General features: G+C 45.9%; 1 protein-coding gene across 2 annotated transcripts; it reads left to right on the top strand.

The window, feature by feature from the left end:
* Window positions 1-248: 248 nt before the first annotated feature.
* Window positions 249-7,554, top strand: EIF5 (eukaryotic translation initiation factor 5). Of its 2 annotated transcripts, XM_082762526.1 has the most exons (12): window positions 249-266; window positions 462-657; window positions 2,667-2,946; window positions 3,208-3,289; window positions 3,544-3,716; window positions 4,080-4,191; window positions 4,766-4,905; window positions 5,361-5,519; window positions 5,733-5,894; window positions 6,160-6,324; window positions 6,560-6,694; window positions 7,159-7,554. In XM_082762526.1, exons 3-12 carry the CDS (start codon window positions 2,875-2,877, stop codon window positions 7,249-7,251), a joined length of 1,293 nt encoding a protein of 430 aa, XP_082618652.1. In that variant the 5' UTR covers window positions 249-266; window positions 462-657; window positions 2,667-2,874; the 3' UTR covers window positions 7,252-7,554. The 2 variants fall into 2 exon arrangements, with proteins under 2 accessions (XP_082618652.1, XP_082618651.1); XM_082762525.1 differs by lacking the exon at window positions 249-266 and having other exon boundaries at window positions 369-657.
* Window positions 7,555-11,841: the final 4,287 nt, after the last annotated feature.

The raw sequence follows: 11,841 nt of genomic DNA, 5'->3' as shown, positions 1-11,841 counted from the left end.
GGGCGGTCTCGCGAGAGCCGCCCGCGTAGACGCGATGTCCTTTGGGGCACTGGCGGGGGGGAGGGCGGGGGGAGGGCAGCGAAGCGAGGGGCGGTTTGATTGACGGCGAGATGAACCAGTGAGAAAAGGGCAAGGCGAGCCAAGAGCCAATAGTTTCTCCCCGGGGCGAGCGGCGAGCCAATGGGAAGGCCGGAGGGGCGGGGCGCGCCGCTGGCTGATTGATCCCAGCTTTGGCGTTGTTCAGTCAGAGCGAGAACATTCTAGAGGTGAGTACGGGGCAGCCATTGCCGGGGTCCCGTCAGCCGCCCCCTCCTGCCTGAGCTGCGCGCCGCCGGCCGCCGCAGCTCCCTCCCCCCTTCCCTCTTCTCCCCCCTCCTCCTCCTCTTCCTCCTCCTCCTCCTCCCCCCCTCTCCTCACAGGTGCCGCCGCTAACGATGCCCCTGGTTGTGTCTTGCCCGCAGATCGCCCGGCACTGCTGTCCCTGCTGAGCACGCCCGCCTCAGGACGCCCGGACCCGGAGGCTGCGGAGTCCGCCTCCGCCTCCTCCTCCTCCGGCTGGATATAAGCGCCCCCACGGCCTCGTTCTCCTCGCACAATCGGCTTCGTCGCAGCCCGGGGCGAGCAGCGTTGGGTTTATGTCTTTATTGGACGAAAACGGTGAGCGCTGGGGGGCGAGGAGGAGCCGGGGAGGGCGGCTGGAAGGGACGGGGTCGGTGCGGGGCTGGGGGCGCCGCGTTGTTGACGGGGCGGGGGGCGGATTTATTTAACAAAACACCCAGGATCTTCCTAGAAATGAAGATATAGATACCTCAAACAACGATTTCTCACCCTTTATATTTTTTATTCGCTATTTTTTTAATTTTGAGCGCGGATTATTCCTTTGATCGTTGCCCCCCCCAGCTCCCCGCGCCATGCGACGAGACAAAATGGCGGCGGCTGGGCCGCGCCTCCCCGGGCTGGGGGGGTTGGGGTTGGAGGGGGGGGGGGGGGCTCGTTTTGGGGGGCTGTGCCGCAGTCACAGCCCCTCGGAGGGGGCGGGGGGCGCCCGATCGGCAAGGGTAAGCCCCGAGGAAGGGGAGGGAGGCTTTGGGGGCGGCCGGGGAGCTTCCCCCCTTGGTAGGGAGCGCATGCGTGGCTGGAGGTGACACCCACACCTCCCCCCCGGTTTTCTCCGGGGCTGACTCAGTGCTTAATTGCTGCATTTATGAGTCATCGCAGGCCTGAGCGGGGCGGGGAAACGGGGCTTTGAAGCTGGGAGGCTGTCTGCCTTCCCGCTTCTTGGGCTCTGCACAATAAATACGGGGGGTGTGTGCTTGGGATGAGGTGGCTTAGAGACCAGGAGAGGGAGCTTTAGTCTACAGCAGACAGACAAAAGCTGTAATATGGAAGGAGGGGAAACCACGCATTCTAAAAAGCTCATGCTTGGTCACCAAGATACCTGCTTCCTCAGTGCCGCTGCAAGCACGCGGTCAGATCACATGGTGGCTCTTTTTTAGACATCCTGGGGAAGGAAGCCTCGTGCTTGGAACGAAATCCGCGGTGCAGTTTTTGCTGAAGGGTAAAACTGCATCGGGGCTAATGTAGAATACATGGCATATGCAAAACACGCTTCTCGTGAAAGGATTTGTAAAGCTGACCAGAGGGACTCGGACTGTGTGGAATCGATAGGCACGCTCTTACACATTAAATACTAAGGAGGCTATTTTCATGTGTCAACACATCTGCCATTAACGATAACGTGATGACGTGTCAGAATAACCATGCTGTAGTCAGGGCTGCCTGTCTAGTCAACTTAACCAGTTGTGGTTTACGTAATGTTAGATCTGATTACAGGGACACGTGTTAATTTAAATATGTAAATACTGCTTAAGGCAACTTTAATAATAGGATTCATCCTCCTTCCCCTTCCTCCTCCCCCTTCCCCAAGAAAAAAAAACAACTGGAAAAGCTGCTGCACTGCTCTGTACCTCTGCATTGCTAGGCTTTCTACAGTGAAGCAACTTATGTCAGACTTTATCAGGCTTATTATTAAGTCAAAACTCAACAGAAGCTGCTATGAGAATCCATAAGTGAGAGGGAGAATTACCTAATTTTCAACTCTTTTCTACTCCGATCCAAAAAACTGGTAAGCCACGTAAAAATTATATTGGGCTAGAGATTGCTGCTGCTTCATCTTACTGACATTTCTCAACGTTCTGACGGGCTTCGGTTTATGTAATAGGCTCATGCTATGATGTGAAATCTGAAACCGTTCCAGATTTTTCTCCCACTTCTCTCTCCCCTGCAGCCAGAAACACACCACGTGACCCTCTCAGTGCGAGAGCCATTGGTCTTCCTAAATTGAGCAGTGTTCTTTCCCTTCCTTATTGATCACGGCACTCCTTCAGGAGTTAATTGTGCAGACAGTATTCTTAAGCTGTTCAATGGTTTGGGGGTTGTAAGAAAGGAGAGGGTGGAAAGCCATGTGGTGTAGGTGAGGCAGAGTTCCTCAGCAGTACAATTCAAGGCTATTGTCTTATGTTTCACAAGTTCATGAAAGCCACAGCATAACGAGGTTTACTTCCCCTTCCCAGAAATAGAGTCCCAGATATAGCTTTATAATAAGATTTCATTGGTGTACATAAAGATAAATTTCTCTTTTTTTTTCTGTTTATTAACACTTGCAGAGCTGTTGCGCAGCCACTGGTACCTGTATTGGGGAAACATAGCATACAAGCAAGAACCTTACAGCCTCAGTGGCGAAAATTTTTTCATGTCAGAGACCGAGAACTCTTGCAGTCGTTTATGTCATCCCGTCTTCTCCAGACAGAAGATACCAAAAAACTGCAATCAAAGATCTCTTCATCTTATTGATAAAGCTACTAATAAGGCAAAATGTCTGTCAACGTCAACCGCAGTGTTTCAGATCAGTTCTATCGCTACAAAATGCCCCGTCTGATTGCCAAGGTAACTTACTAACTAACCATTGGTCGTGAGTAGGCAGGGTGTTAGGTTAGTTGCTCTTCATGTAGCAGAACAGAGACAATGACACCGAGCTTAGCCAATGGTAGGGAGGGGGTGACTGCATTTTTCTGTCCAGAGTAAGCGCGCGTTAACTCGTCTTAAGAAGACACTTCAAAGCAGAACGTAGATGTAGCTAAATTAGAAGTATACGTGGGGTTGGGCTGTTGTGGTCATTTAAACTTAAAAGACTTTTTTCTTTTTTAGGTTGAGGGCAAAGGAAATGGAATAAAGACGGTTATAGTCAACATGGTTGACGTTGCAAAGGCGCTTAATCGGCCTCCAACGTGTAAGTAGTCTGCAGTGACACAGCATTTTTTTTTTTTTCTTAAGGCTTTCACTTTCGTTTGAAGTGATAAATAGGTAATAAAGTACTAATATTCTTTCAAGATTTTTAAGAAAAAGCGATTAAGGAAGAAGTAATGATCAGGAAGGAGCAATGGCTCCTAGAGTAGATATACTTGCAGTTCAATCAACAATAAAGACCCAAGGACTCCATTGATTATTATGATTTTTGTTTATTATTATTATTTTTTTTTGCAGATCCTACCAAATTTTTTGGTTGTGAGCTGGGAGCACAGACCCAGTTTGATGTTAAGAATGACCGTTACATTGTCAATGGATCTCATGAGGCGAATAAGCTGCAAGACATGTTGGATGGATTCATTAAAAAATTTGTTCTCTGTCCTGAGTGTGAGAATCCTGAAACTGATCTGGTGAGTGCTCTGTATTAATGGTGACAGTACAGAAACGCTGCATTGATGTTTGTGAAGGTGGTGCAGTGTTAAAAGCTGATTAAGATAACAATTAAGAGAAATCCAGTGACTTCTCTTTGTTAGTTTAGTTAATTTCTAATTTCTAGTGAAATTAAGAAATCTAAAACCCTCTCCCTCCAGGTTTTAGATTTACAGTCCTGAGCTAAATTGCTGTGTTTAAACTCAGATTTGTTAGGGCTGATTAAAAGCATGTAAATCTCTGGCTTAATGGTATGGAGATGATAAAGTAAATAGCAGGTCTAGTCTTTAATGTATATCTGTTCTCTAAATAGTATTTTAACTGGAGCTTATTCTCTCTTACAGCATGTCAATCCTAAGAAACAAACTATAGGTAACTCTTGCAAAGCCTGTGGCTATCGAGGCATGCTTGACACAAACCATAAACTCTGCACGTTCATTCTCAAAAACCCACCTGGTAAGTGTGTTCCTTTCTTTGTGGGAGTGGTAAAGGGAACATTTTTGGTGTGAGTGCTGTTAAGTAGAAGAGCAAATGGTTGGGGTCTAACAACTGTAAAACTGCTGTGGTGTACTGCTAGTGTACGTTTGTGGGTTGGGATGAAGTATATCAGCAGGTGCTCACTGCAGGTTTCCATTTAAGACCACACAAAGTGGAAGGCTAGTGTAGTTAACGTGAACTGTAATGGAGTTGTTTTTGCAAGCAACACTCTGTGGTAAGCATTTGGTTGCCTGCTGCAATTTAAGCTTGCTAAATTAGAAAAGTCTAACCTATTCCGGGGATCTCTGCTTTGTGAGGTCACTTGTTATATGGACTTGGACAGCCTTACACCAGGATGAGAAACAAGACTTCCACTAGAACCATGGCTTTAAGAGCTGTGTAGATTATCTTGTGAGTGCACTTGGAGACAGGCACTGTGCATCACCTGCTGTGAATAAAAGAATCTGAATCAGTTTACCTGCGAATTAGCAGAGGTGCTGTTGCAGGGTATCTGTGAAATCGAGAAAGCTAATACACTAATGTTCACTTTCAGAAAGTGGCGACACTAGTACAGGGAAGAAAGAAAAGGAGAAGAAGAATAGAAAAGGCAAGGACAAAGAGAATGGTTCTGTGTCCAGCAATGAGACACCTCCACCCCCACCACCAGAGGAAATTACTCCTCCACAGGTTGTGGTAAGTAGAAGGGAATGTGGGCAGATGAGGGTGTATGGTGTCAGCATCATATCAAAGTGGTACTATAATAAGAAGCCAACTGCTGCAATAGAAGTATCCCTGCACATCTGTTACAGTAGCTTTACCAACTTTTCAGTATACATGCTCCTTGCTGAGTGACAGCTGCATACTTTTTACTCCTCACAAGATTTGGATTGTATCTAAATGATGGTAGGAGAGAGTAGTGAGGCATGGCACAGTAACTACAGATGTCTACAAATGCACACCTAGTCCCCTGTTAGTCTCCTCTATCAATTCTTTCTCCCTCTCTGACTAGCTGATCATTGTGTAACGTTCTCCTTCTGTAGAGAAGAGTCAGAAATACTCCTAAAAATGCTCTCAGATCTGTATCTAGAGAAAACTCAACTGATTAATAAGTTTGTAGTAACACTGTGTGAATCTTGTTTTGTTTTTAGGAGGAGGAAGATGATGATGATTGGGGTGAAGACACAACAGAAGAAGCCCAGAGGCGCAGAATGGATGAAATCAGTGACCATGCAAAGAACCTCACACTTAGTGAAGACCTGGAAAGAACAGTGGAGGAGAGAGTCAACATACTGTTTGATTTTGTGAAGGTGAATATTTTATTTATTCACTGTTCAGCTGTAGCTGTGTAGAACACTAATAAGGAGATGAAGAGCAAGCTGCTTTTACACACACGCAGTGGAGTTTTAGGGCTTAAACTCATACAAAAGTACTGGTTAGACCATTGGTCAGGACGCGGAGTTCATTCGAGTGTTAATGCAAGCTCCAGTGGCTTTAAAATATGTATTTGTTCTATCTTCTAGAAAAAGAAGGAAGAAGGTGTCATTGATTCTTCTGACAAAGACATTGTAGCAGAAGCAGAGAGACTGGATGTGAAGGCCATGGGCCCTCTAGTTCTCACTGAAGTCCTTTTCGACGAAAAAATTCGTGAACAGATAAGGAAATACAGACGTCACTTCCTTCGTGTAAGCAACCTCTTGCTCTGCACTGAGTTTATTAACTTGTGTGTTTGGGATAACTACTGGAGTCAGTTCTGGATTGCTTTACTAGGGGAGGGATGGCTTTATTGCAGTTCTTAAACCAGTACTTCCCAGCTTGGGAAAAGTGCTGGGAGGAATAATAAAAGTTGTAGGTTTTGCTGCCTCATTGAGCTGTAAGCAGAAGCAGCAACTCATTTTAGAGAAGAAGGCTAACTTACCTGCTCTTGCTTTTCTCTCCTCATGATTGTAGTTCTGCCACAATAACAAGAAAGCTCAGAGGTACCTCCTCCATGGCTTTGAGTGTGTGGTAGCCATGCATCAGTCTCAGCTTATTTCTAAGATACCACATATTTTGAAGGAAATGTATGATGCAGATCTTCTGGAAGAAGAAGTCATCCTTGGCTGGGCAGAAAAGGTGAGTGGTGGTACGTAATGTACCGTGTGTGTTTTGCACCTGCTTCTGCCATTCTGGTCAAGTCTTTTGGGCAGATGTCTTCAGTCACCTACTTTAGCATGATTATCTGGGAGAAATGTCTTTAAAAAATGGCTTGTTCAAGGTAGCGGGGTGAGGTTAGGCTTGGTGTATTTCAGTGTGATCTGGTACAGATTGGGCTTAAATACTAAAGGGATTTGTATACTTGATCTTTCAGGCCTCAAAGAAATATGTCTCAAAGGAGCTTGCCAAAGAAATCCGTGTCAAAGCAGAACCATTTATTAAATGGCTAAAGGAAGCTGAAGAAGAATCTTCCGGTAATGAAGAAGAGGATGAAGATGAAAACATAGAGGTAGGAAAGGCTCACCTCCTGTAATTCTGGAATTACACCGCTCTGTATAGTTCTGGGCGCTTTCTTTTAGTACGCTGTAAAATAGCTCACTTAAAGTATTGCTCTGCATGTTCACAAGTATGAAACCTTGAGTTTTAGAAGAGCCTGGGGGGAGGTGTTAGAAAAGCTGATTAAGGAAGAAATGGCTGTTTTTCTTACAGTTTAGACCTAGGTTAAACTTGGTAGCTATATGCATGCATGTTTGTTTTTCTCTGTATTGCTTGCTCCTGGTTGAAACCCTGCTTCTTAAAGACGTGAGTATGCACCTCTAGTTGCTAAAGACAGGTGTGTTTGGGAGGGCTCACTAAGAATTCCTGACAGACAAGGGCAACAAAGGATGTTAGCAACTCGTGATATTAAAGCAAAAGTATTCCCTAGCACCCCCTGCCATTAAGTGCTAACAGGTAAATCTCTTGTCTTCACAGGTGGTGTACTCTACAACTGCCAGTGTCCCTAAAGTTGAAACTGTGAAGCCTGCAAACAGTAAAGATGATGACATTGATATTGATGCCATTTAAAGTGATGCAACATAGCTTCCAGCATAATCAAACTTCTCTGCGTTTTCTGCCAGAAGTGTGACTTGTATGTGCGCAAGCTGAAATGGCTTAACATCCTGCTACTCTTTGTACTCTAAAATGTATCTTTTTACTGTGACTGGTCTTGTGTAACTAAGCCTAATACCAAGGAGTCAGCACGTCGGTGAACGGCTCTAGTTTGCAAATGGCATGTTCTATTTTGTTTTTCTAACTTGTGTTGGACACATACTTGGAGCACATTTATACAGTTGTGGAAATAAAGGATTTGGTTTTGGTCAATCTTCACTCAGGGCTCCAAGCTTTGTTTCTTTTCCAAGTAAGTATACGACCTGGTGCAACTTACGTCATGGAATCAACCCTGCAATGGGGCTAGGTGTGACAGCTCTGCCTTGGACTGAAAAAGTGAAGTTTAAGAGGAATGTTACTTTAAAAATACATGTTTGGCACAGGTGTTTGTTTAATATGTAAATAATTCATTAAACACAGGTTTCAGTAGTTTGACTAGTTACATCACTGCCATTGCTCACTGAATTCAGTGCATGAATACCTAGCCCCTTCCTGAAGTGATTTGACGATGAGGAAAGGAAGGTGAGATCAGTTTCCTTGAACACAAGAAGCTGCAATGTTGACCTGCACGGCACTGGGCATGACCTTTGCAGTTCTAAAAGAACTGCCTAACTGAGGATTAGCGTTTAGGAATAGACTAACTTGTGTACCTTTTTAAGTAAGGAAACAAACGACTGAGCAGAAGCTTTTGACCTGGGAGAAGCATAGGCCAAGGCATGCCTGTTAAACACAGATAAACAAGTCACAGAGCCTGAATGTTTCTTGTAGCTAGGTCTTGGTGTGCCCAGACAGTGTAATTTTTGTCATCCACAACTCTGTTCTGGAAAGCAGAACCTCAACTTTTTTTTTTTTTTTCCTCCTTGGTGAGACTGTTGTGGCAGTCCAAGGCTCCAGAACACTGAGCTGCTTTTCCTACTAGCTTTAGCAGAGTTCAGGATCAGATGAAGAAAAAGGTGTTTGCTGGCTACAACAGGTGGAAGAGCTTTGACTTTTCCTCTCTAGGACTGTCAATACTATTGTATTGTATGGAATCTGGGAATCTAATTACATTTTTGTGCTAGCATATCTGGTAAATCATGTTACAAAGCTGGGATGAAGGTGCAATAGATGTTCTTCCTTTAGACAGCTATTTTGTTGCAGTTGTACAAAACATGACTAAATTTAAATGAGAAATTCTAAGAGCAAACTTGTTCTTTGTGTTTAAACGGCTTGTATTTCAAAAATATTGCTAATATTGGCTGGATTTGAAGAGGTATAGTAAATGGGGTTACTTAGAAACAGGCAGGTTTCCATGTACTAGAGTTCTCCAGGGCCAGTTCTCTTCAGTGTTCATAAATGATGCTAAGACGGGGAGGCCTGGTAGAGAGATCTTGACAAATAAAGAGGGCTGGGCCAAGGGGCTCCCTCACGAGGGGAGCGGAGGGGCAGGCGCTGAGCTCTGCTCTCTGGGGACAGCGACAGGACCCGAGGGGACAGCATGGAGCTGGGACAGGGGAGGGTCAGGCTGGGGGTTAGGGACAGGTTCTGCACCCAGAGGTGCCTGGAGTTGGACTCTGTCTGGATATTCTGTGATCTATGATACTTTGCAGTGGAGTTTCAGCCATGGTCTTCATGCTAGCTTATATCAATAGACTTAATGGGCCTAAGTAATGCTCAGAAAGTGAAATTCACAATTACCTCCCAGTCAGGTTGGTGAAACAGGCATAGGACTTCTTTTTTTTTCATGAAGTTCCCCCTAGTAGTCACTTAAATGTCCCAGTGGGAGGTGGATGCTTGTACATTGGCAAATTCCTTGGGCAGAGGTTTGAGCGTTCTTTGCCTTTCTGAGCAGGATTTCTGCTTGTGAAGGAAATGAGAAGCCTTGTGCATTCCTAGGGCCACTTGTCATCCCTAGTGCTGAGAAATGCTGAGGTCCCTTAATTGAGACCGCACGCGAGGTCTCTGCAGGATGGGCAGTGCCATCTCGGAGTTCATCAAGCCTGATTCCTAGTGAGCATAAGTCAGTGCTGTTTCCCAAAAATAATCTCTCATTCCACGCTGATGATTTGAGATGAGGCTTTGCAGATCCGGGTCAACTCCCCACGTAGAACATGACTGGGAGACGTTTGAGGCATGGCTGATGTGGAGTTGGGTGTTATCAGCTGTGACACCCTGAAGTCTCAGGGTGGTGGTAGTTTCGTTTTGGAACAGATTTGATTCTAATTGCAGGCTGCCACCGAAGGGGATTATCTGTTTTTTCCACCCCAGGCTCAGTGACCAGCAAGCTAGACCTGTTCCCTTCAGCAGGGAAATTGGGAAATACTTTCCTGTGGGATTAGCAAATTGATGAAATCATAGCAAAGCTACATGAGGTAGGCTTGGTGCCAACAGGGTGGGAGCGTACAGCTCTGTAGTAGCCCACGGTCAGATTAAGTGTTCACTAAAGCTGTACCCTCACATACAACATGTGGTTCTACAAACGATGCCCCCTTCACTAGCAGAGGGCAAAACTGCTGGCTCTGTGCTGCGTTTCACGCCCTATCCTCACAAACGTATCAATGTTTCCATCTCAGAGGGTTAACTGGGGATTCCACCAGCTAATAAACGCGGGGGTTCAGTTTGTTAGCATTCCTTTAGGGAAGGAAAAAGTCTGACTTGGGAGGTTCCTGAATTTATTGCTGCTGCTATCTGATTACAAGCAACAAGTACAAATTCAAAATGCAGCTTGGGATTTAGATGCAATCTTCTCGAAACTTCAAAGAAACTCCCGGTACCTGGAAAGGAAACCGTAGGTGTTGGGTGACCTCCCTCGCTCTGTGCCATAGTGAACGCACTGATTTCACAGGTGGAAGGTGTAGCAGCAGGTCTATTAGCTTGGCTTTACAAACCTACATCCTCCTCCAGGAGCCTGCGAGCTGGAGCTTTAGCGCACCTCAACAGCCTTCAGCAGCAGCCAGCACAACGGGAGTGGCTTGGGCACACTTGGGGCAGCACAAACAGGTGAAAGGAGCTCAGAGGGTGTGAAATCCTGATGGTGGTTGCGTGTATAAGAAGTCGAATTGCCTGCTTTTACTTTTAGCAGCTAGAGTTTAACATTTTTCATTAGAGGTCAGGGCCTCGCTCAGCCAGATACGACAGACGTATGCCAGGATGCTCTTTGCTCCCAAGAGTGTGTAGCTCAAGGCTTGTATCGAGAGAGTGGCTAAAGATAAGGGAGAAGTGATTTGAGGTGGTTGCGGTGCCATAATAACCCGCTCAGTGCTTTTATTCACTCTTGCTGTGGTAGAGGCTGTCCCAGCCAGCACAGCCACAGTGCAAAGCTTCCAGAGAGGTCGTCTACAGACAGGGTGTAGCTCTCAGGAGGCATTAAAAAAGCATGCACAAGACTATCCTATATTTTCATGCACAAGACTATCCTTCCTCCCTGCTCAGAACTTCCTTGTTCTTTGGGCTGAGATGCTCACTAGGAGATCCTAATCTGCCGATGTCTCCAGCCCAGCTGATATGTTGCTGTCCCGATACGCCCCAGAGTTAAGCTGATTTATGTCCGATGGGGTAACGCTTAGCACAGGGGAGTGTTCCAGTTGTGCAAGTTCGACACCCTGATGTTTGAAAAGCAGAGGTATTAGAGGAAAGTAGTTGATGTGGTGATCTGCAACAGAGCTGCCTTCTCATCTGATGGCTGCCATGCAGCAATAATCACAGCAACCCTGCATTCCCAGTGAATGGTGGTGGCAAGGATAGAAAGAACAGAAGCAGCAGACCCACCAATTAGTTTGCCAAAGTGTGGCAGCTCTTTTTTTTCTCAAACACTACTCAGAAAGAGCCTTGGAGGCTTGTTGCTGAGAGTTGACTCCTCAGCGCTCAGTAACACCACAGAGCCACGAAGCTGTAGAACAGACAACCCAGAAGGAAAGGCAATAAAAAGCAGCTTGAAAACATTGCTCTTTAAAGCCTTACCTGTGAAACTGATTGTGTGCTTAACTTTCAGCTTAGGTTTTATAAATTTGGTGGTGTCATTGGGATTGATTACTTACAGCAGGCTGATTGTGTTTGAAGGCACATTTTGAAGATTCTCACTTTATTCCATGGAGGTGCCGGACTCTGCTGGCCTGGAGCTGGTGAGGAGCAGTTGGAACAGAGTTGTCTGGTCACACAGCAGACCGAATTCTCCTTGAGGTGGCAGAGAAGTGTAAAATGGCAAGCTTCTGCAACTCCTTCATGTTTTTCAGAAGAAAAAAGCAACATCTTGGGTTAGGAACTCAAGAAAGAGAGGGTTGTCATTGCTAGTAAACAGGGAGCCATTCCTTCTGACGTCAGGGAAAAACATTTCATGTTAAACCATCTTTCTGGACACCAGTCTGTCTACTTGCACATGTTTCAGGACTGCTGTTAATTAAAGAGCTAAGTCTCTTTAGCCATTTGGCCTCGTCAAAAAGCCACCTGCTAGGTTTCTGTAAACAGGATGCCAGCAGCTTCCAGTGACGGCCCCACGGGTCCGCACAGAGGGAGCAGCGAGGTGTGGGG

Source organism: Aythya marila, assembly GCF_965140915.1.
Source record: "Aythya marila genome assembly, chromosome: 5".
Lineage (NCBI taxonomy): Eukaryota > Metazoa > Chordata > Aves > Anseriformes > Anatidae > Aythya > Aythya marila.
Note: the sequence above shows the minus strand (reverse complement) of the source record. Positions and strands in the feature narration are given on the sequence as shown.

Excerpts from the sequence above, each read along its gene's own strand:
- EIF5 (XM_082762526.1), top strand. The coding sequence starts at position 2,875 with ATGTCTGTCAACGTCAACCGCAGTGTTTCAGATCAGTTCTATCGCTAC. Across the intron at positions 2,947-3,207 it reads TGCCCCGTCTGATTGCCAAG|GTTGAGGGCAAAGGAAATGG; the intron begins GTAACTTACTAA and ends TTTCTTTTTTAG. Across the intron at positions 3,717-4,079 it reads AGAATCCTGAAACTGATCTG|CATGTCAATCCTAAGAAACA; the intron begins GTGAGTGCTCTG and ends TCTCTCTTACAG.